This window comes from Ostrinia nubilalis, chromosome 2 (genome assembly GCF_963855985.1).
Source record: "Ostrinia nubilalis chromosome 2, ilOstNubi1.1, whole genome shotgun sequence".
NCBI classification, from domain to species: Eukaryota; Metazoa; Arthropoda; class Insecta; order Lepidoptera; family Crambidae; genus Ostrinia; species Ostrinia nubilalis.
In genome coordinates this window covers 16,034,224-16,058,529 of record NC_087089.1, presented here as the reverse complement: position 1 = coordinate 16,058,529, position 24,306 = coordinate 16,034,224, and the positions used below count along the sequence as shown (strand labels likewise).

Genomic DNA, 24,306 nt, shown 5'->3' with positions numbered 1-24,306 from the left:
TAAGAAGTAAAAAAATCAAACTTCTAAGTTAACGCGATCAAAAGATACAGCAGTTTATACCGACACCTTAGACGAATTTCCGTCACACGCTAGGGAATCAAAACCTACAAGGTACTTCCTGTGAACTCATAATCTTGAAATTCGGCACGAAGCAACGTTATATGTATAGTACAGATAAAGGAAAAATTGCGAAAATGATAAATTTGAAGTTATATAAAATTTAAAATATTATTTTTGCTTACATGACATAAAATATTTTTTTAATAATTGTAAACTTACTACCTACCCTTTTTCACATGAACGCGTAGAGATATTAAAGTTGAAATTCATATCAAACACTTCTTAAATCTAATTGCCTCTAAACTGTGAGAAATTCTAAATCAACGCAAAAATTCAAAACGCTGAGGTAGGTACCTACCTATAATGCAAATATAGGAAAAATAAATAAATAAAAAATAATCATACCGCATATTTTGAAATTCGCCACTACTCGCAACGGAATCAAGTAAGTAATTTGATTTAATACGTCATAAATTGTAAACCGCTACGTTTGTACGGCGGAACCCTCGGTGTGCGAGCCCGACTCGCACTTGGCCGGTTTTTTATCGCACTAGAGCATTAGATAATGAATAATTAATGGTGCTATTATCCCTTTTTAAAATATCTATAAAAGAAAATGTTAGGGTAAATTATAAATCCTTAATTACATACAATTACTTTTTAATTTCTTGTCATGAATATATTTATTGCAAATATGGTGTTAAAAAATAAATGACATTTGTATCCATATTAAGCACGGCTAGATGGGGACGTGTTTGCCCACGGGTTTCAGTATTAATTTGCACGTAATCTGCAGTATCTGTAATCTGTAAGGGACGGGTGTAAAAGTCGCCCACCATCAGATTTTATCATGCTTAAAGGTCGTAATAATATCAAATGGAAACCACCGGGCATTACTGTTAATACGACATTGACGCCCGTATTCACAAACATTACTATGAAGTCTCACAGTGAACGTGGGCGCACAGGGTGACACACGAACCAATCACAACACTTAAGCAAATATCGTTTGTGATTACGGGCGTTAATTAATCAAAAGTGCAACTTCTGGCCGTAAAGATTGTAATAATCGAATTTAAGTTTTCATAATAAACTGATATAGTCACCTAACGTGCCTTCCAAAGCACGGAATCATATTTCTTTTTTAACCGACTCCAGAAAAGAAGCCTAAAATGACCTTACCACCTGAGAACAAATTCATTTTCATCCCTTCTTCTACCTTCAAGTTGAGCGAGCCTCACTCTCTTAGCACTATATAGACGTCTCTGATCTCCGGACATGATACCTTTAGGTACATTTTTACTAGACCACTGCACTATAAACTCAAGTGCACGGCTACTAATACCTACATGTTAACTACTTGAGTAGTACTTTGGACAATCAAGTAAACAAGTTTAACTAATTATCGTATTGTTTCAGCGTCATCTGGCCAATTCATACCAGCTATGAGGAAAACAAACAAATCAAGTTCATGCGACGGCACCAGTAAAACTGCACTAGTAGAACACTTCTTCAACGTGATATTCACAGAGTTCCACAACAACCCACCAGTGTGTGTCTGTGTCCAAATGTGCAATGATCAACCTACTTACTGCTACCCTAATGGATGCCTGAAGAAAGTAGACAATAAGAAGAAAACCCCAGAAGAGAACAGACCGGCTGCTCCGGTGAATGTCCAGAACGATGATATAGCGAAGACAATGTTCTTGGTCGAAAATGACTTTAGCCGTTTATTGAATGAAAATTATGAAAACAACAAAAATGGTAAGTGTAAATGAAATGCTATTCAGACTAATTTAAAATCTTAATTAAATTAAATAAACCAGTCAGCATTTAGTCACACTCAAATTATAGACAACTAAAAACAAATCGCTTAATTACATTTTTCATGAGTATACTCTGACACAGAGAGTAACATTTTCATCAATAGTGAAGTTACTAAAATTTCTAGAGAGCACTATTTTGAGAGACGTTTAAAAACATCCCTTCTTAATTTTTCAGCGCAAACAGAAAGGTCTTCTGTAAAAGACATGCGTCCAGACCCTTTCAAAGATAGATACAAATCGCTATTCAAATACAAGAAAATGCCCAAAGTTGAACTAAGGTACAACTTACGAGAACAAGTAAAGAATATGAAGTCTGACATACTCAAGGTGGAAACTCAAGACGTGTCTAAAACGAGATGGCCAAAAACTAACCACATGGTGCTTCGTGAACAACAAACTTATAACCTAGGTGATAAATCTAATGAACCAAAATCTACTGATATTGGATCAAACAAATTCTTTATTCAAGGACCTAGTATCGAAAGAGATCTGTATTCTCCAAAGTTCTTCAAAAGAGATCTAAGAAGGAACCTCAAAGATGATATCGATGTTCAATCCGAGTATTTGACGGAGTTGCCGGACCCTTTGGAACCAAAAACCTTTTCATTAGAGACCTTGATAGATAATTTAATAGGAAACAATTTTGCAAGAAAATCCGACGGTGAAATAGAATTCAAAGAACCTCATAATGACTCGCAAGCAATTAGTCAAATTATAACAACCACAGAAAATACAATCAATGATACTAATACAACAAAAGACAATAAAGAAATTACTTGTGTTGTCTCTTTGAACATGACTAATGAGAATTTAGACGAAAACAAATACGAAGAAAGTCCTATCATTAAGAAACATTTAGACAAATGGAAGAATTACACATTTAACGAAATGATAGCTGCTCTGTCTAAACGAATTGAAAAACAAAATAATACTAGTTTAGAAATAATGAAAGATGCTTCCAAAGATAATATTGAGGTAACCATTACCGGGCCTATGGATAATTTGAAAGATAAAGATAATTTAAACGTCATAGAAGATACAAATATGAAAAAAGCTACAAATAGCACACAGAAGATTACATCAACTACTGATAGCAATAAAGAAGAAAAACAAACGGCAACAGTGATGAAGTAGAGAAAAGGAAAGGAAAGTGATTACGCTTGAAAGATTGCCGTGTGATCATTAATATTAAGTAGTTTACTACTATTAGTCTAATAGGAGTGTGAGGAGATAATAAAATTAAAGGAAATAAAATTTTACTTGACGAGTATTTTTTACAATGTTCCCAGTTCCCAACGATTAGATGCTCCTGGTAAGGCTAACTTCAAAAAATAGTTTATTTTTGAATTGTACTTTTTCCTTTGTTTTTGTTATTTTAAACGTCTAAGGGACACTCAAACCTTAATGTTTATTTACACCAAAGGTTCAATACAACCCGAAAGTTTATTTTTACAAGGGGTACCCCGCAAACTCATCCCTATATCCCATAAACCCTATACCGACTCGTAATTCCTCCGAGTACGTATAGTGAAGTTTGTGGTAATTTTCCTTTGGTGACAGTCAGTTCGACGGACGCTTTATAATACAATAAAAATTATACGTTTACTTTTCCGATGAACTGTCTCGAATGATGGTGCTCTTCTAGCTATGTGGAATTAGAGTACAAGTTTTAACTCACATCTAAAATAGTAACCGGTTGGTAGAGGCTTCCATCCAGCGCCTAGCTGCCACCTTTACAAGGTTGTCGATTTGGACTGGGACTTTGTGGGTAGACGTCGCACGCTGCGCTTTCCGGAACGTGGTCTCTACTCCAGCCAGAACCTTGCTTCTCCATCGGCCATTAGACCTATGTGCAGCTGTGGACGTCCTGTGGCTGACATGATAATGATGATGAAAATAGTAACAGTAGGATAAGGTGGGGCACAATGTTACACAGGGTACAATGTTACAATGCATATTTCTCCGTCCCTTTCTATAGTTGTATGATGCTCAGTTCAGCAGCTCTTATGAGCTTGACAAACGTGTATACCAACATCATACAACTAATAGAAAGGGACGGAGAAATATGCATTGTAACATTGTACCCCGTGTAACATTGTGCCCCACCTTACCCTATAATATGTCGATGCCATCAACTAGTCGTTGTCTAACAGACGAATTGTGAAATTCAGAAATGAAAATTAAGTTTTTCTATTGTTATTCAAGAAGTACTGAAAGAAAGAAATAAAAATACAATTTTAATAAAGAAATAGGTACGAGTACTTACCTTGATGCAATAAAATACGAGAGGAAAGAAAAGGTTGACAGAAAAATTTACATTTTGCGATTTTATAAGCCTTCAATCAAAAGAAAAAAGAATCCGGTAGTGAAATGAACAAATAAAACAATTCAGGAATTTGGTATAAAAAAATATCTGTAAAATTTGATTGTCTAAATAAAAAACTGCATGGAACCATTGTCTATGGCATCCACATTTATTTACTAGACTAGAGTTGAGGATAGACGCAATAAACTCAAAATAAATTATGTATAATAAAGAATTTACATAATGTTAATGCTAATAATAAGGCCGTAAGGGGTTGTTCCCACGGCAATCCAATTTGGGATTCTGCAGTAATGTATGATCCCGCAAAACTGGACTCTCGTGTCGTGTATGAAAACCTAGCTGTGTTTGAAATTCGAAATACAAATTCCAATGTATCGGTTTTTGCGGACACTGCAAACGGGATGTTCTTGTGACCGTTTATATTAAAACGTTTATTATAGGTACCTGCAAAATGCGGGACGTCCCCATGGCAAACAAGTTCTAACTCTTAAAACGATTTACACGCGTACGAATTCGCGTACACCTACTCAAAAAGTATAACGCCATTAATCTTTATTCCCTTTAAGAATCGCAAACGCCCGTATACCTGAATTAATGACTTACATAAACTTCCAAAGAACGCTCAGCTCCGCTCTCGTACCACCAATTTAATCTCAAACAGAGGAATAAAACTAATTTGTACCGGAACAAAGTACAGCCCACCGCAAAACGCAGATGGATCCTTAAAACGGTGTGGTAAGAGTTAAAATTGGATGTGCTGTTATGCGGTTTTACCAGCATTAGAAGGACCATTCTCTATTAAGTTTTGCTGTGAAACTTTTTCCATTTTAGTCATTAGGCGGCTCGTGGAGAGCTCGGCCAGTGATAATAAAACAGAATTGTTTGCATATAGCTGCGCGATAAATTGACAAAACATAGCACTTTTGTAGAGCCAAATTGATAAAATTGCCGTTTTAATGGTCTTTTAGTATGAAAGCCATAGATTTGTGGATGCAAATCTCATTTATTAACACAATTTACAAAGAGATAAACCATAGGTAACCTAAAGAGGCTATAAAACTTTTTGATCTCCTAAATACCAGTTTCATGTATCATCTGATATTATAATTCTACCTTTAACTGATTAATTCTCTTTATTTTTAAAATCATGTTAGTTTTTGAACGAAATAGCTGAGTTCGTTCCGAATTCAATATTATTTGCTAAAGTTCGTACATAAAATAGAACATTAAAGTTACTACCTACTTCGAAAGTAGGTAATACTGGTAATACTCCGAAATCGAATAGGTAATTGATGGCCGTTGCAAATATGTAGCACGGTAAAAGGAAGAGCTATTGTTTTCCAAAACAGACTCGTTAATTGAAATTCAAACATAACGAAAACGCTTGTTTGCACTCAACAAGATTGTTCAAGCGTTCTGCAATTATCTGGGGGCACGGCAGTGCCCCCGCCAAGTCGAGCGCGAAGCAAACACTGCCGTACCATCATTTACTGGAACCATTTCGCCGCATTTTCAGGCCCCTATTTGAGAACCTCTGGATAAGACCAGAACGCTGAAATTTTCGTTATCTAGTAAGCTATAATCACATACTTAAAATCCAAAATTTCAAGTCTGTAGGTCTTTTATTTCCGAAGTTAAGCGAAAGCAAAGTTTCGCATTTATGACACTCACTCACTGATGATCATCAAAATAGAACTAGTACTTCCCATAAACTCAGAGAGCTGAAATTTGGTACAGAGTTAGGGTTTAATGGCCACATTAAGGGAAAACTATAAAAACTAGGAAAATCGAAGATCTGGAGTAACACCACATTCATAATCAATACTACTAGCGCCACACCGGCATCGTGGTGTTCGCCTGTACCGCTCACCGCTAGATGGCGCTAGCACTTTGAGCGTCGATTTTCTGCACCGCGGTGTCCAGATTTTTTTTCCTTTCTAGACCCCCCCGTCGATTAAGTTGAATGTTGTGTAATTTATATTTACATTTCGTTGATTTCGTTTATTATATCGTAAGGTTCGCTCAGGCTAAGGTTATGTTATTAAAACCATTCTGATTCGTTGTCCATTTTAAAGGTCGTTGAGTTTATTTGTGTTTAACTGTTTAATATCGTAAAAAAATGTCGATAATATAATTTAAAGACGACGACGTTAAATAATTATGCCACATTCTACAAAAAGAAGTGAAATCCCACCAAAAACATTCTGTAAAAAACTAGCCAAGTCTCGATGGAGCTGCTTGTTTATCTCTAAAAAGTAATGAAATCTAGACAAAGTCGTGCCAAGTCTATGGTTCCTTACTGCGATTTCTTTATTATTATAGTTAATGTTGTGTGACTTGGCCGTTGAACAATCTTTATTAAGATAATCATACATAAGTATTATTGAAATACGCAGCTTTATTAAGCCTACAATTGTCTGGTTATTAAATCAACGTTTTCCAAGTGGCAATTTTCCATCATCAATGGATAGCGGTTCTGGCGACAGATTGGTGCAATGGTGTCATAGAGCACCTGGTTTTGTACACTTCAACGGCCAAGTCACACAACATTAACTATAATAATAAAGAAATCGCAGTAAGGAACCATAGACTTGGCACGACTTTGTCTAGATTTCATTACTTTTTAGAGATAAACAAGCAGCTCCATCGAGACTTGGCTAGTTTTTTACAGAATGTTTTTGGTGGGATAAAATGTTTCCTGGAAACCAACCTCATAAAGCTTGCCGAAGCATAATTGACTTGAAACGCGTTAAACAGCTCGCAAACTGACTAGTTTAAGTTGAAGTGGAAGTTGAAGTCGGCTTCAACTTTAATTGCAGGCCACTTGTGAGACAGGTGCCTGTGATGCTTCCAGCAAATAACTTGCGTTCTTTGAGGGTTTGTGCGCGTTAAAATGTGTCTTACCTTTGATAACGTTTATGTAAATATTACAATCTGAGTTAAAGACTCATTTTCTTCTCAGTGCAGTTTTCTCCAGCTTTGTAATTAGGTTTGGTTTTTCTAGTTTTATGTTTGTCATTTAATTGAGGTCGTAGGTCAAATCGTTAATAGGTATGTACCTACCTTGAAAAATATGCAAATTCAGTTGAAAGTGAAAGAAAGTTCGTTACTATAATAAATGTTCATAATTACTTAAGGATAACGTCAATAATTCCGAGAGGACATTTTACCTATTGAATTGGTGCTTCAGAAGTGCGTAAAGTATACCTACTTACTTCTATTTTCCTTTGACCAAACAAGAATGGGTGTTACGTAATCTTCCCACTTCCCCAAACCGTTGCAAAAAAAGCAAAATAAATCTCCGTTTTAGAACCGCACAAGTTTGAAGCGCCGCGTGTAAAACATAGCCGCGGCGAAACTTTTTGTTTTGGACACATTTTTCTTCCCGCATCTTGATAACTCTTTTAGCCACGCCATGATTTAGTGCGTTGGGTTTCTTTTGAGATAGAGGGCATGGGGAAAACAGCCAAATCACTTTCTGATTGTCGCTGGGGAATCTGCAGATGTGAACTTTGATAAAAAATGCAATCTCCTTTTTTAGCCTAGGAAGATTTACGCTCGTATTCACAAACGATGCTTGCTTAAGTTAAGCAGCAAATAGAAGGCACAGCGTTGAATAGAGCTCTGTGATTGGTTCGTGTGTCACCCTGTGCGTCCGCGCCCACTGTGAGACGTCATCATAGTAATGTTTGTGAATACGGGCGTTAGTATCCTTAGGCTGAGTTGCACCACCTAACTTTGACCGTAACTTTAAGGAGAACCGGTGTTTTTTGTAGGAGTTTGACAGATTTTTGACGTTTGTCAAAGTTAAAGTAATATGGTACAACCCAGGCTTAGTGTCATTTTATTTGTATTCCAGCGTATGTTAACTGCTGAACATGGGAGAGTAAATCAAAATTATTGTTTACTGCATAACACTTCATCGGTCACTCGATCGAGCCACTCTACTCGAGAGCTGTTCTATCACAGCCATTGATTTTATATTTTTAATGTGATTTAGCGATATATTTTAGTTAATACTGCTTATCGCTTGGTAATCTGCTAGTTTTACTGCTGTTAGTAAATGTAGAGCTACTAATATGAATCTTTGTCTGATCACTATCATTATTATTGTCTTCTAGCTAGATAGAGGTCAAACCAAAGCGACTTATGCCCGTTTTCACCATCAGTACCAAATAAATATTTTTTCTTTCTTTCTTTCTTTCAATACCAAATTTTTAAGTGACCTATATGAAAAAAAATCCTGTTATGGTAGGGGTCACTTAAAAATTAGGGATTGATGGTGAAAAGTAAAACGGGTGTTAGGGTCGCAATTTAAGAACCATTTCTCCTCTTAATGTAGGTATATAAAACTCTTAAATTAGCTGAATGACAGCCGATTTTGTGAGATGGAAACAGAATAAAAAGTTGTTTTATTAGAATCACTGACCAAGTTGCAAAATTTCAGAAACGTCATGGCTGAAGAAGATTCCCGCCAATATGACCTAGCTTTTTTCTTTGCACGTTCTTCAGATAGAACGCGTTCTCAGCAGCCATTTGTAAAAATGGCGTCCATCCGTCCCCATTTGGTGGGTAGTGGGGAGTGTGGTACCTAATAAAGATGCTAAATCGGCATCCTGTTTCAAAATGCTCAGTGAACAATGTGGGCTGAAGAACGATTGGGCTTTTAGGTACTCTAAATTGGCGAATACATTGAGAGGTCTATAAACATTAACAGGGGTTAAATAGGCATGTTCTTTAACCGAAAATATGGGTATTGGATACACCATTAAAGTAAAATTTTAGTGTGATGAATACAGTGGTTTGGTATAGCCATACCACATAATTGTTTTGAGTAAGTTGAAGTGTTAGGGCATATACAGTTTATACAGCTTCTAAGCTTGGCTCTTCTAGTCTGAGATCTGATAACTTTTTCACAATGAGAGCCATACCGTTCGTCTTGGCAACGTTTTACATGGAAAAAGGTCATGAATCTATTTTTAGTGGGATTTAAAAAAAATGTTCTAATGTAACCTTTCAAAAGGTCAGACCATAGCGTAGGAGTTAGCTTAACTAACATTAAGTACATGACGAGTAATCACTGTTACTAGTTTTAGCAGTTTTAGTGTGAAAGTCTAGATAAACTGAACTCGCGTTTAAAACGACTCAGTCTGGCGTGGCTCGAAATAAAATGTTTAATTAAACCAATAAAAGACTGCTTCACGGTCAGCTTAAATGAATTTGCTTGCTACCTTTACTGCTAAAGTTGAAGCAGTAAAGAAAGTAGCGATTAAGTGTGTCGCGACTGGGATTGACGGGGTTCCGTAGAGGTAAAACTAGTACTTTTGATAAAGTTAAAATAGTTGACGTCTACACGTGAATTCCATTTCACTAAAATGGTAATTAACAACAGCTTAAAGATGGATTAACTAATAATAGGTACATTAAAAAGCAATTTGTAAATGTTTTATCTAAATTTACAAGGAGAATGATGGGCGACGGGCATCATACTTATCATACTTAGTAAACAACAAATAATTTAGTTATTGTTATTTTTTCCTACGAGACCCTAAAACGCCATTACTTTGCTGGCAACAACAACGAGAAAGAAATAGATTTGTTTAGTTTAAAAGTAAACATATTTGTTATTCTCATAGCTGAAATAAAGTTTAAGTAATACCTAAATATTAACACGACTTGAAAATTGTTTGTTTCACTTAAATAAAATCGAATAATGGAAAACTTTAAACATTAAGAACATTCTGTAAGTTTACGATAAATCTTGTGAGTGAATTGTTTACTATTCATAAACGTTACTATGAGGTCTCACAGTGCGTGACACACAAACCAATCACAGAGTTCTATTCAACGCTGTGCGTTCGTTGTGTGAGACTGCTTTACTTAAGCGAGCATCGTTTGTGAATACGGGCGTGTCTGTCCCATCTGAGAATCAAACCATACTATGTGCCCTGTCCATTGCCACTTCAGCTTGCTAATCCGTTGGGCTATGTCAGCGACTTTAGTTCGTTTACGGATCTCCTCATTAAACATACCCTAATGCACAAAATAGCATTGAATTTAGTGCCTAAACTCTGTGACATCGTAATTGTAATAGGTGCTATTATGCTACAACTTATAGCCTAATGTGCTGTCAATTGTAGATAACTACCAGTTTCAAGTTCAATTGAGACGGAGCTGGTTAAAAGTAATCACATAGTTGCCGCCACTTGATATCTGAGAGGTACTGTTTAAGTAGTAGTTATCTACGAGGCATATTTTAATTGGTAGATTAAGGCGTATTCTATCGCTGATTTGGTACTTAAATAACATAGTTTGAAAAGCAACTTGGGGTTTTGTTAGTCATCCAGAATTATTCAGTTTAATAAATATTCGGGTTTGTTATTGGTTAATTAGTCCTTAAAAAGTCTTAAAACCTTTACTCAATCACAGGATGGAATCAATACTAATAATAATTCGAAAATGTAGATAAATAATAATTAGGGAATTACAGTTTCGTATAGGTAAGAGCTAATAACATCAAGTAAGATCTACTTACAAGAACTTCCTTGGCTCTAAAACACTCATTATTATACTATGGCTCTACCTAGGTTAAACCAATGTTCCAAAATGGAGACTATATCATAACATTAACCTCTACCAGCCAGACAAATCCGCGAACTTATAGCAAGCGAGGAAACGCCCACACAGACGTCACATAGCCGTAACATAACCGCGCATACCGCATAACAATAAGAGTTTAATTCAATTCGCGCCGCACACCGTTCATAATAACGCTAAGAGTAGGCACACACCGTTGATTTTCAACCGACTTCAAAAAAGGAGGAGGTTCTCAATTCGACCCGTATGTTTTTTTTTTTTTTTCTATGTTTGTTACGCGATAACTCCGCCAATTATGAACCGATTTGAACAAATCTTTTTTCGGCGTATAGGTAATACCTCAAGGGTGGTCCCATTTAAATTTAATAATAGAAAAAACAACCCCCAAGGGTGGAAAATTGGGGATGAACTTTTTTATACGCAATATCTCCGCCGATTATAAATCAATTTGAACGATTATTTTTTTGTTGAATAGGTATTATCAAAAGGGTGGTTTCATGCGAATTTGAAGAAAATAATTCACCCCCAAGGGTGGAAAATTGGGGATGAACTTTTTTATACGCAATATTTTTAATTTTTAGTTTTTTTTTTTGTGTTCACACATTTGAAGTCGGTTTTATTTTTTTTTAAAGTTATTCGTCGGCCGATAGTTAAGTCTGGCAGTTGATCAGTATGGGCATGTATGGGAGTGCGCACACTACGCCGATTCGATTTGGCCGATTCTTCATACAATTTAAAATCGGGCACAACTATCGGCCAACTAAAAATCAACGGTGTGCGCCTACTCTAAGAGTTCCAGGGAGATTTCCACAGGATCTGTACTGTAGCTACTAAGTAGAAACTAGAGATAAGTGAGTAGGTTTGTATCCGACTAAGCGTTAAGAACATGATGAAGCGTTTTTACTCGCGCGTTCCGAATCGCGTAAACGTGAGGGACTAGCTAGAGGTTCTATTCACATGCAGTCTAGTCTATCTAGTCTAGTCGCAGTCTAGTTGCAGTTTAGTCGCAGTCTAGTCGCAGTCTAGTCGCAGTCTAGTCGCAGTCTAGTCGCAGTCTAGTCGCAGTCTCTAGTCGCAGTCTAGTCGCAGTCTAGTCGCAGTCTAGTCGCAGTCTAGTCGCAGTCTAGTCGCAGTCTCTAGTCGCAGTCTAGTCGCAGTCTAGTCGCAGTCTAGTCGCAGTCTAGTCGCAGTCTAGTCGCAGTCTAGTCGCAGTCTAGTCGCAGTCTAGTCGCAGTCTAGTCGCAGTCTAGTCGCAGTCTAGTCGCAGTCTAGTCGCAGTCTAGTCGCAGTCTAGTCGCAGTCTAGTCGCAGTCTAGTCGCAGTCTAGTCGCAGTCTAGTCGCAGTCTAGTCTAGAGCGGCATAGCCGTAACATAACCGCGCATACCGCATAACAATAAGAGTTTAATTCAATTCGCGCCGCACACCGTTCATAATAACGCTAAGAGTAGGCGCACACCGTTGATTTTTCGTCGGCCGATAGTTTAGTCGGGCTGTTGATCAGTATGGGCATGTATGGGAGTGCGCACACTACGCCGATTCGATTTGGCCGATTCTTCATACAATTTAAAATCGGGCACAACTATCGGCCAACTAAAAATCAACGGTGTGCGCCTACTCTAAGAGTTCCAGGGAGATTTCCACAAGATCTGTACTGTAGCTACTAAGTAGAAACTAGAGATAGTGAGTAGGTTTGTATCCGACTTGGGGTTAGGAGCATGACGCGTTTTTACTAGCGCGTTCCAAATCGCGTAAACGTGAGGGACTAGCTAGAGGTTCTATTCACATGCAGTCTAGTCTATTTATTCAAGTCGCATTCTAGTCGCAGTCTAGTCGCAGTGTAGTCGCAGTCTAGTCGCAGTCTAGTCGCAGTCTAGTCGCAGTCTAGTCTAGAGCGGCATACCGCATAACAATAAGAGTTAAATTCAATTCGCGCCGCACACCGTTCATAATAACGCTAAGAGTTCCAGGGAGATTTCCACGGGATCTGTTGGTAAGTAGAAAGTAGAGACAGTAAGTAGGTTTGTATCTAGCTAGGGCTTGGAGTTGGTCCAGATTTATTTATTTATTTTATTTTATTTTATTTTATTTTTGCACCACCTAACTTTAACCGCAACTATAACCATAACTGATGTTTTTGGTATTGAGTTTGACAGATTTTTGGTACTGTTATAGCCTAAGAGTTAAATTCAATTCGCGTCACACACCGTTGATAATAACTCTTAAGAGTTCCAGGGACATTTCCACTGTAGCTCAGTAGAAAGTACTGTGTAGGTACTGTGATTGAAGACTAAATTTTAAATTCGTCACCAGCAGCGTACAGCTAAAAGACCGTGTTATCGGTGTTAGCTAAACTTCTAGGGAAAAAATTGATTGAAAATGTATAAAACGCAGTAGAAAAATTTAGGCACGGTTTAAAGTAAAATGGACCTGCTGCCCCTTTAGTATGTCGTGGATAAACTTCGGTCGGTACTACTAGCCTAGGAAAAACTTAAAGCTAGTGGAAAATGAACTAAAACGTATTTCTACAAACTAGAAAAGCTTCTTTACCTAAATGCTCACTGTTTGTTTTTAGTGAGAAACTCTAGCTAATTAGGTGGGTAAGTACCTACTTATTATAGTCACTATTCTCTATACAAAGACATAAAATCCATTAAGGAATTAACATTGTACTTAAAATAGACTGAAGTTCAAGAGTTTTGTTCGAAATCTATTTAATGTCCTAAACATTACCTTTCGTGGTGCCTTTGAAGTTATTCTACACGAATTCTAGCTGACACAGCGACCTCCGTACCGCCATTTTCATCAGATATAATGTAGGATTCTAATGGTAAAAAATTTTTTTTTAAATCGGCCCAGTAGTTTCTGAGGCTATTCTATAAAAATAGTCAAATTCGTCCTTAATATTAGTGTAATTGTAGATGAAAACATTGAAAACCCCAACTAAATGCTGTCTCCTATAATAAAACACTAGCAACATTTCTCAAAAACTCCACTTGTCTGTTAATTGCCGCGACAACTTGGTGCATAAACAACGCGCGAGCCTGAGTCTGTACAGCTGGCGATAAATTTGCTTAACTGTGCAACTAGGACTTAGATGGGAGACGCAATTTATACGTCTTACACGCATGTGTTTATTTAACACGTCTAAGGAAATAACACTAAAGTTTTATATTAAAGAAACGAAGTGTAGCACAGGTTTTAAGTAAATTGCGTTAACGACTACTTACCTGGATCTTTGATTATTGTCCAAAAAGTCTACAAAAAGCATTCGTATTCAAAATTGTAATGAATGGGCCTCGCCTTGAAGCTAATTTATCTTTTTAATGTATTCAACCAATCCAATAAATAAAATAAACGAAGACGCAGTAGACAATGAAAAAGTTCCTAAATAGCAGTAGAAATATAGAAGAACTGCGAGAGCCTTACATACTATTTCCCGGCAGTAAACTTAGGTACGCGTTAATAGTGTACCAAGTTTCAACTTGAATTAAAAATTCCGGAAAATCACGTGATATCTGCTTTAAAATCACACCAAGACCAGACCAGAAGTATTTTTATCACTGTGCCGCCCGCGGAGCCGCAAGAATTTCAATATAATACCGCGCCGCGCGAACTATTTGAATAAAATCCTTTGTTACGATGTCCTGCGGTAATTTGAAAATGGTGCTGCAAGTTTTAGGGCGCTAGCTTTGTGCGGAATAGGTTTTAAAAGTCTGCAAGAAAGTCTGATGTGAAATCCTACTAAGTTAGCAGACAGCAGCGGCAAGACTTCCTTGTTTATAGGTAGGTAGGTACATAACCTGCTCACAAATGACACCTAACACTTAGAACCTAAATATGAAACTACTGAATTCTTAGTACTAACTTCTTACTAACTACTAATCTGGTTGGAACGTAGAACCAGACATCAGTCTGGGTATGGTCACAGGTATTTCACAGTACAGTCAATAACGGCGTTTTCCAGACAAACAACAGCCGTCATAATAAGTAAAATTTGAGAAAAATGTACTGTCATTATCTTCCTCAAAGTCTTTCGTCCTTAATCGTAAGATTGTGTAACTTAGATGGAAGTTTTCTCTACATTCTGTATCATGGCCATCGCTCAGCGTCCCAGCATTCCGCCTCGGATCGTGCTAGGGTGAGTCGCCATTTTGTGTCTGTTACTGATTTAGTATCAAATCGATCTATTAAAGAAATTACTAGATACGAAGTTATTTCTCTATTGATTATGTTGTCGTAAAGAAGTTAAAGTAAAGAAGGAAAAATCTTTACAATACGAAATAAAATCATTTTCAAAGAAAATACGAAGGAAAGAGATACAATAAGAATGATGTTTCCATAGGATTTTTAACTAAGCATTAGTGATTCTTTATGTGACTAGCAGTGCTTGCAGATCTTAATTTACTATTTTTCAAAAATAACAATAGGTATCAGCTCTATGTGCGTAAAAAGTGCGTAAACAACTATTGTTCATTACCAAAATCTCATATTAATGTAAGTATTGTAATAGAGCCTTCGTCCGATCTTTGGTGCCCTCATTAATCTCATAATTACCTGCAAATAACTACCATTGGAAACTGTGGAAAACCTTGGGGGAGGCCTTTGTCCAGCAGTGGACGTCATTTTGGCTGAAAAGAAGAAGAAGAAGAAGAACTACCATTAGTCAACTTTTTGCTATTCAATTTACCACAGGCTACTTCCCAACCAGACGTATCAAGGCATCCACGTTTTCCCGTTTCCCCTGCGACATCTCGGTCGATTAGTCCCGTGTGCTCGGGCTGATTGAAAAATGTTCGCGCGTCGCGGCCCAGACGTAGCCGGGACCGGGACGCGGGGACTCGGGACTTGGAGCAGAGTAAATACAAATGAGTAGGTAATCTTCATAGAAACGCACGGGCGCGGTATGTATGTGAGCGCGCCAACACGTATACGGCGCGCACGCACACTGACAAAATTTAGCGGGGATTAGCGGGAAGCCAGTCGTGGTTGCACCGAATTTTGTCAGTGTGTGCGTACGCGCCGCATACGTATATTGGCGCGCTCACATACAAACCGCGCTCGGTGCGTTTCTATGAAGATGACCTACTCATTTGTATTTACTCTGCTTGGAGCGATAGCTGACGAAATGTGTTTAGGAATTCCTCTTTACAGCGGGGAAATAACAGCGTAGTGACGCTCGCTCGTTTTCAGGGTCTATGGTATGCCGGGCTATTTGCTGGAGAACGAAATCAGCGTTTAAACTGTTTTGTTTAAAAGGTTTAAAGAGATTTTTGTAAGAATGTAAGAATTTTCTTTCTTTCTTTCTTTCAAAATGCATTCAAGAGGGCTTAAAATTCGTCAGCAGGAATTAATGAGAAGAAAAAAATCTAAACATAAAAATAACAATGTTTGTGTAGATTACATACCATGAGTAATAAAAATATCTAGGAAATCATTTTTTGGCAATTTGATTAGACGTTTCCTTGCCTTTTAAATCTACGATAATAATAGTGTATTAGGTACATGTTTGGAAATGTTATTGTTTTTGTCTCGTTGAATTTGTTCAAGTTACTTAGAACTAAATCAATTTTTAAATTAGCGCGTGATGACGATCAGTTTGACGGACATAAAACCAAATTAAACGCTAACATAAAGTGTTGTAAGTTAAACTTACCATCAGGATCTGCTCGCGCGCTTATCGAGTGGCGGTCGCGCTCCAAACCATTCACCATGGTAATTGTTCCTTGCACAGTCTTCAGTCATCAGTCCACCAAGTCAGCCACACAAACAACACTATTTTTCACAATTCACAAACAACATAGTCACGCTCAAAAACAGGTATTTTATTAACAGTAAGTATGCCACAAATAACACATGCTTTCCAGAACATTTCTACGTGGATGCTCGGATGCAGTTTGATATTTATCATTTTACGAGAAATAAATAGTATTGACAAATTAAATTCGCGTTTGACATTTATTTTTTGTCCGGATTGTACCTAGTTTTCAAAGAGAAAACAGGAAAATGAACTGATGACATACTGACGTATGCGATTTCATTATTTACCCTACAAGAGTTCAATAATTTTGAACTTGGAACGTCAATCCTCATTGTTTTTTTTTTCTAACAGGTTTAACGGCTTCGGATAGTATCCTTACGGCCAAATCTCAATCCTCTTTGACAGCTAAACATGACAGCATGTATTTTGTGTTTTTTTTTTTTCAATTTCGCATTATGGCAAATACGTAACACATACAGTCTTACAGCTTCAACGCCTGCGTACATTTTATTAACACATTCGTAATGTTTGAATGCGGAACGTGAGAAAATTTTAAACAGATAAAATAATTCGAAAATGGAACTAACAGGCGATACTAAAAAAATACATAAAATACACAAAAAAGGCCAACAAATAATAAAACATGATACTTTTTGAAAAAAATCTGCTTTTAAATTCGTGTTTTTTGGTTATTTGATAAATTTCTTCAAAAAATGCCCCTGTAACCGGTGGTTTTTATCACTTTGTATTATTCTCTATCGTATTACCTTCGTAAAACCAAAAATCGCATGTCTCTATCCCTATCACAACGTTTGCAATGATCGTTGATCTCTATCGCTCTATCCCATACTTCAACCACGGACTCGGTTATGCGCTAGACCTGTTAGTATAGCCACAGTATAGCTGTGTTTTACCATCTTTTTATTGTTCGGCTTCTTTATTATATGACAGTACTAGCTTTCCGCCCGCGGCTTCGCCCGCGTGGAATTTTGTTTGTCACATGAAAACTTTATCGAGCGCGTCCCTGTTTCAAAAACCGGGATAAAAACTATCCTATGTCCTTTCCCGGGACTCAAACTATCTCTATACCAAGTTTCATCAAAATCGGTTCAGTTATTTAAACAGACACACAGACAGAGTTACTTTCGCATTTATAATATTACGAGTAGTATAGACTAAAAACAACAAAAATCTAGTAACGTAAATACTCGTAGATTCGACAAAATGGCAAGATTAACATTGATTTATTTTTATACAACATTTTTCTAAGCTTGGGCATTGAACTCTGCGAAGAATAACATTTAATAATTCAAGAGAAAACTCAATCATACATGCTCTTGTTTCTTGTACAAATAAGAGTTGTATTTTCGTGCTTACAAAATAAACAGACTTTGGAACTGTTATTTTTACTTACTTATGAATTACTATAAACTCCTACAATTATTATTTATTTTGCGTTTACCTATTGTGGGTAGACGTACCTTTTACAGTCTATTCTGTTTCGCTTATTTGCTTTGGTGTTAATTTTCAAAGCTTTTATTGTTGACTTGTAGCCTTTTGTAACCTTTGAATAATTTTAACATTTTAAATAAAATCAGTAATGTAAGCGAAAATCTCTGGAACATTCAGCAATTATTTTCATAGTCTTTAAATTCATATTAAAATTATTTATTGGTCTAAGTGACAATTTGTTATGTTGGAAATTACATAGACATGGGCTTAAGACTCGTCGAATCCAACTCGGATGGGCAGCGTTCGGGAAGCTTCGCCATATACTCACGTCCGAAATACCGCAGTGTCTCAAGTCGAAAGTATTCGACCAATGTGTGTTGCCAGTGATGGTATACGGATCTGAGACGTGGTCGCTTACTATGGGCCTCATAAGAAGGCTCAAGGTCACCCAAAGGGCGATGGAGCGGGCTATGCTCGGAGTTTCCCTGCGTGATCGAATCAGAAATGAGGAGATCCGCAGGAGAACCAAAGTAACCGACATAGCTCGCAGAATTGCTAAAATCAAGTGGCAGTGGGCGGGGCACATAGCTCGTAGAGACGATGGCCGTTGGGGCAGGAAAGTTCTCGAGTGGCGACCACGGGCTGGAAGACGTAGCGTGGGCAGGCCTCCTACTAGGTGGACCGACGATCTGGTAAAGGTCGCGGGAAGAGCCTGGATGCGGGCAGCGCAGGACCGTTCATTGTGGAAAACCTTGGGGGAGGCCTTTGTCCAGCAGTGGACGTCATTTGGCTGAGACGATGGGCTTAAGACTTAGTTACCTAGGAGGTATTGCAACAGAGTAGGTGGCTATGCAGGGTGGAATTTTGTAATGCCACCTGCAAGGAAAGCACTCTTAATGCAGATAGAAAACTTCTTCGAAATCGTAGAAAAGTTTTTGTAGAGAAAAATTGAAAATCCTTTTTATGGGATATGGATTTCTATATTCAAGATATAGTAGTTTTTCAAGACAATAACTAAGTAATAGGCTATCATAGGCCTATTAGCACGTGCAAAAATTACAGTCTTTTCATTGAACTACTCGTAAATTAAAATAGAATCGGTATTTTTTTTAATCTTTAACTTATATTTTTTACACTCCTAGCAATTTTCTAATAAACAATGAACACTTAACATAATTCGGTCATTAAGTGCTTAAAACAAAGAGGTACTTATATTTCGCAATATTTAATGCAGTGTCCCAAGTCCGCAGACCATAAGCCCCTCAGATCATAGAAGGGAATAGATGTGAAACGGGGGCGTGGCGCGTGTCTCCGCGATATGCCCAGAAACGAACATCGCCCGCGACGCCAGGTTAGTCGCGATTCAGTCGTACTGAGGAAATGTTCTCCGATATTGTTGGATAATGCGTCGTAACGTGCAATAACATAAGTGAAACGAAGAACTACAGGAACAATGAAGTCATTTACCACATGTAAGTATTGCAAATCCATTGGTATTTTGCTTATAAATAAAAAAAACTAAACATTTTTACGAACGAATTCAGTGCCGTGACATTTACTGCGATATCGAAATTAGTGGTGATAAAAATTCAAACACGTTGTACATTGACGATTTAGTTAGCAACCACTTTATGTCATGCGTAACTACTGCGCAATGTATTTTATTTCTTCCGATATCCACTGACGCGTGAAAATACACAGTACGGCCGCATGTGCCGGTCGTAACATAGTGCAGGGCTCGTGTTCTAATACGGTTTCCTATTATCGATAAATAGAAGTAAATTATTATTTTCTATTTTCTAATTTTGAATGAAAACATCATGAGTTGCTTGCGATTTTTAAGTTTTTACAAAAACAATAACAATAGTAGAAGGGATTAGTAACTGTCAACTATGTAATTACTATAAGAGCTAGTTGAAAGCCTAATAATTATAGGCATTATTTTTGATAAACATAGGCGGTACGAATTTCGCCATAATTAAAAAGTTAATGCGCGATAGTAGTTAATAATAATTACAGTGATCCTGTTATTATTATTAAAGTAAATAATAATATATTACCAATATTGTAAATACTGGTAAAAATCGCAAGTACCTACTTAACCCATGACTTTTCATACAAACTTTGTCAGTCTATAACTTTTATACTCCATCGATAACGACATTGAGCTTTGGTTGGGGTAAATTAATATAAGGTAACTTCATTTAGTCCCAATAATTGATTCTGAGTTTTTCGTCCATACAAAATGGAACTGACTCCTTTATGCAAAAATCGTTAAAGAACATAATAATAACGTATAATAATAAAAAGGTTTTCATACAAGCATTTTTTAAACCAATTTCGAGCCTTGCCCCCAGGATTTAAAGTATCGATATCTTATCGACTCCATTTTATCTTTCTTCTCTCTAATTGCTTTTTTCAAAGTGTGCGTCACGTCACGCGGCCATTGATTGGCCATAAGGCACGCCTTCTGGCCAATCACAGCACTTTTAAGCCGGTTGCACATGTTGTCGTAGACTCTCAGTCGCTTTGTTTTTACACAGTTGAATGTGTGTGTGGGAGCTGTGGTGGGGGAAATGTGGGGACACTGGTTCTCGTTGTAGTTACGCGCGACTTCATATCTATTCTCTTTCTATGATCTGAGATAAGCCCCTTTGTCTGCGAAAGTTTTCCAATTAAAAAGGTTTTACGCTGGTCAGCGGGGATAAGACAGTGTAAGTACATGCTATGTGGCAAGCGCTGATGGAAATGAGAGGCTTGTGTTTTAATCGGGAAGAATTGTTAGAACGTTTTGGATACAATTTTGTTCGTTCATCTCACCCGCAAGTTTCCTCAGTTACTCCGTGACCATGGCGCTTGCAACAGTGCCGAAATATCGGAAACCCGTCAGTAGGTAATAATAATTATACCAAAGGACGTCTACTGTCGGACGAAGGCTTTCCAACAGTGCACGTTTTTCCCCACGATTTCCACGACTGGTTCTGCGCTGTATTATTATTATAAGTCCTGTGTTTCCCGTAACCTTCATTAGTTTGATATGATGTTGGCAATGAAATGTAATATTATTATCTATAGAATTTACCCCCATGAAAACTACAAACTGCATAACTGAGTAAATTCCATATGCCGCAAATCTTCAGAAATGGCATTACCTACCATGTGAGTTCTGTTTGTTACGTCACATATCACCTCTCTCGCACTGCTCCACTACCACAGTTAAAAGCGCTATGTTTTAAAAGCAACGCTACTTAATTCTTCTGTGAATATGAAATGTCCGAAAAACTAACTAATGAACACACGTCCTTAGGTCTCATCCTCGGATATTAAGGGATATAGTGATTGATTGCGCTGCCTCGCCCTGGACCTCGGAATCCAGCATCCATCACTGTGTCAGAGCTAATGGTAACGCCTCCGAGGCGTAGTGGTTTTGGTAAGGTTTGGGATCGATTCCCAGTAGAATAAACTAATAAAAAAAACTTTTAGCTGTATCAAATAAAAGTCAAATAACACTACACCCAACCCCAAAAACCGTCCTATTGCCTCATCAGTATTGTTATGACTTTTTCGCCTGAGGTACAGGAAAAACTTACCTTTTACGAGTAAATCTTAAGATTAGCCTAGTTTAAACTGTCAAATAAGATACTCAATAAAGATTTATTTATTTTATTTTCTAGCAATTTGAATAAACTTATCTTTGATTGAAAAATGAATGTGGACTTTGAAGACTGACGTCTTTGAGTCGATTTTTACCATATTGATAATACTTATTTTATTATTTCCTATTCAAAATTGAGACGCGGACTATGGAGGAAGAAAAAATTTACAAAATCATCATTTACATCGTTTCATACACGGTGCGTTATCTGTATCTAAAGATATTTTTGAAGTCTAATCAGTCAACGATCAGTGATCAGAACGTGTTCAGCTGATCCAGTATACATTTAACTGATCTTACCTGTGAAAGTGTATACAGGGTGGAAACGATAAGTGATCTCACTCGATTATTTCTAAACTATACAAGATATCAAAAAACTAGTTGTACTGATTCTGAAAGTGCTTCATGAGCTCTATCAAACGGTACTAATAATAGGTTAAAGAATAAACTGGATCTAGCCGAAAATTCAATGTTTCCGGCTTCCATACATTTATTAAATTTATTAAAAAGCCTCATAATATTAAAAACTACAAAAGATATCGTAAAACTGGTTACTGACCCTAAAAGTGCTTCACGAGCTCTATCCAATAGTATTATTATTAAATTCTAGAATAAACTGGATCTATCTAATAAATCAATGTTTCCATCTTCCATACATTTAGTACTATCACAGATATGGCACTCATCTCTTGATAATATTATAGCAAATTTTATAGCAAATGAAGCCTAAAACTAATGTTTTCCATAAATAATTTTAAATAAGAATGCAATTTACGAGTTTATTTTAAGTTTTAAAAAAATTACACTTCTAATATTGAGTGGTTGGCATACATTTAGTATGGAAGCTGGAAACATTGAATTTTCGGATAGATCCCGTTTATTCTGTAAACTGTTATTGGTACCATTTGAAAGAGCTCGTGAAGCACTTTCAGGATCAGTAACTAGTTTTTCGATATCTGGTATGGTTTAGAAATAATCGAGTGAGATCACTTATCGTTTCCACCCTGTATGTATATTAATGCTCTTCCAGGTTCCAAACGGTGTATTGGGTGTGTGCTATAAATCCCAGGATCCCATGAAGACATTACGGCCATCTGCGTCGCGCGCGGTCCGGGTGCTAATGAGTGCTTAGTTATTGGCTTAAAACTGGATAAAGAAACTATTTGGAGTGAAGGTAAAAGAAACCCAAAAATATGGTAATTAAGGACGAAAATTGCCGTGTGGTTCTGGCAGAGTAGAGTAGTAAGTCCACCATTCTTCCCGTGGATGTCGTAAGAAACGACTAAAGGAGAAATAAGTATGCAAACGTCAGGCTTCCTCAACCCGTCTGACCATTGTAGGGTTCCGTAGCCAAATGGCAAAAAACGGAACCCTTATAGATTCGTCATGTCTGTCTGTCCGTCCGTCCGTCCGTCCGTCTGTCCGTCCGTATGTCACAGCCATTTTTCTCCGAAACTATAAGAGCTATACTGTTGAAACTTGGTAGGTTGAAACGTATTCGGTGAACCGCATTAAGATTTTGATGCAAAAATAAAAAAATAATAATAAATATTGGGGGCTCCCCAAACCAGGCCTGGCTCACTCCGCGCGGTACATCCGATACTTACCTACAGCGAAGCGCCCCGCCGGCGGGTATTATATCAGTCGAGTGTCACGCGCGTGCCCGTCAGGACCTGTGGTCAGGACGCTGGCGTGCGTTGTAGTACCTAATTCTATGATCGAAGTATTATTTAAAAATGGACATAAAGAGAAATAAATATTGTGCGGCGTTCGGGTGTTTAAATTCGAAAAGAAATCTACCGGATTTATCTTTTTTTTTTTTCGCTTCTCAAAGATGCTGAAAGGTATGTTGGCCATGTAGGTACCTAATCAATAATTCTTAGGATAGTATAGGAACCTAACCTACCATGACTACTGCTCAGAATGCGTTCGTTCGTTTCAGCCAAATGACGTCCACTGCTGGACAAAGGCCTCTCCCAAGGTTTTCCATAATGAATGCGTACTTACCTACATACGTACTTCATTACAAATAAGTAGATTAATTATTTTTTCACTAGACAGCAACCCTAACAGCGTAAGAAGAGTTCAGAGGTATGCGATAGAAAAAGACAAAACTTGTAGGTGAATAAAATTGTAGGTACGTAGTGCTGTGCGAGCTGAATTCCACTGTATCGCGTGGTAACAAGACTCGCATTTATTTAAATCGTCTTGCGGAGTAATCCTTCTGTACCTGTACTATTACTTATTCTGTGCCCAAACTTAGAACTGAAACTCAACAATTTTTTTTTCATCAAACACATACGTGTGGGGTATCTATGGATAAGTCTTCAAAAATGATATCAAGGTTTCTAAAATACTTTTTTTCTAAACCGAATAGTTTGCGTGACAGACGCTTCCAAAGTGGAAAAAAGTTGCCCCCCCCCCCCCCCTCTAACTTCTAAAATAAGAAAATGAAAAATCTAAAAAAAACATATGATGTACATTACTATAAAAACTACCATCGAAAATTGTTTTGAACGAGATCTAGTAAGTAGTTTTTTTTTAATACCTCGTAAATCGTAAACCGCTTATTACCGCGTAATCTTTCATACTAATAACTTAAATAAAAAATAATAATTTTAATTTCATAAA

At 37.3% G+C, this 24,306-nt stretch overlaps 1 protein-coding gene across 1 annotated transcript; it reads left to right on the top strand.

Annotated features, from left to right (window-relative positions):
- Positions 1-1,338: 1,338 nt before the first annotated feature.
- Positions 1,339-3,093, top strand: LOC135077796 (uncharacterized). Its single transcript, XM_063972345.1, has 3 exons — positions 1,339-1,351; positions 1,480-1,824; positions 2,062-3,093. The coding sequence occupies exons 1-3, from the start codon at positions 1,339-1,341 to the stop codon at positions 3,018-3,020; spliced, it is 1,317 nt and encodes a 438-aa protein (XP_063828415.1). The 3' UTR covers positions 3,021-3,093.
- Positions 3,094-24,306: the final 21,213 nt, after the last annotated feature.

Bases quoted from the DNA above. Each gene is read 5' to 3' on its own strand.
- LOC135077796 (XM_063972345.1), top strand. The intron at 1,825-2,061 runs GTAAGTGTAAAT...TTAATTTTTCAG, and splicing joins TTATGAAAACAACAAAAATG to CGCAAACAGAAAGGTCTTCT.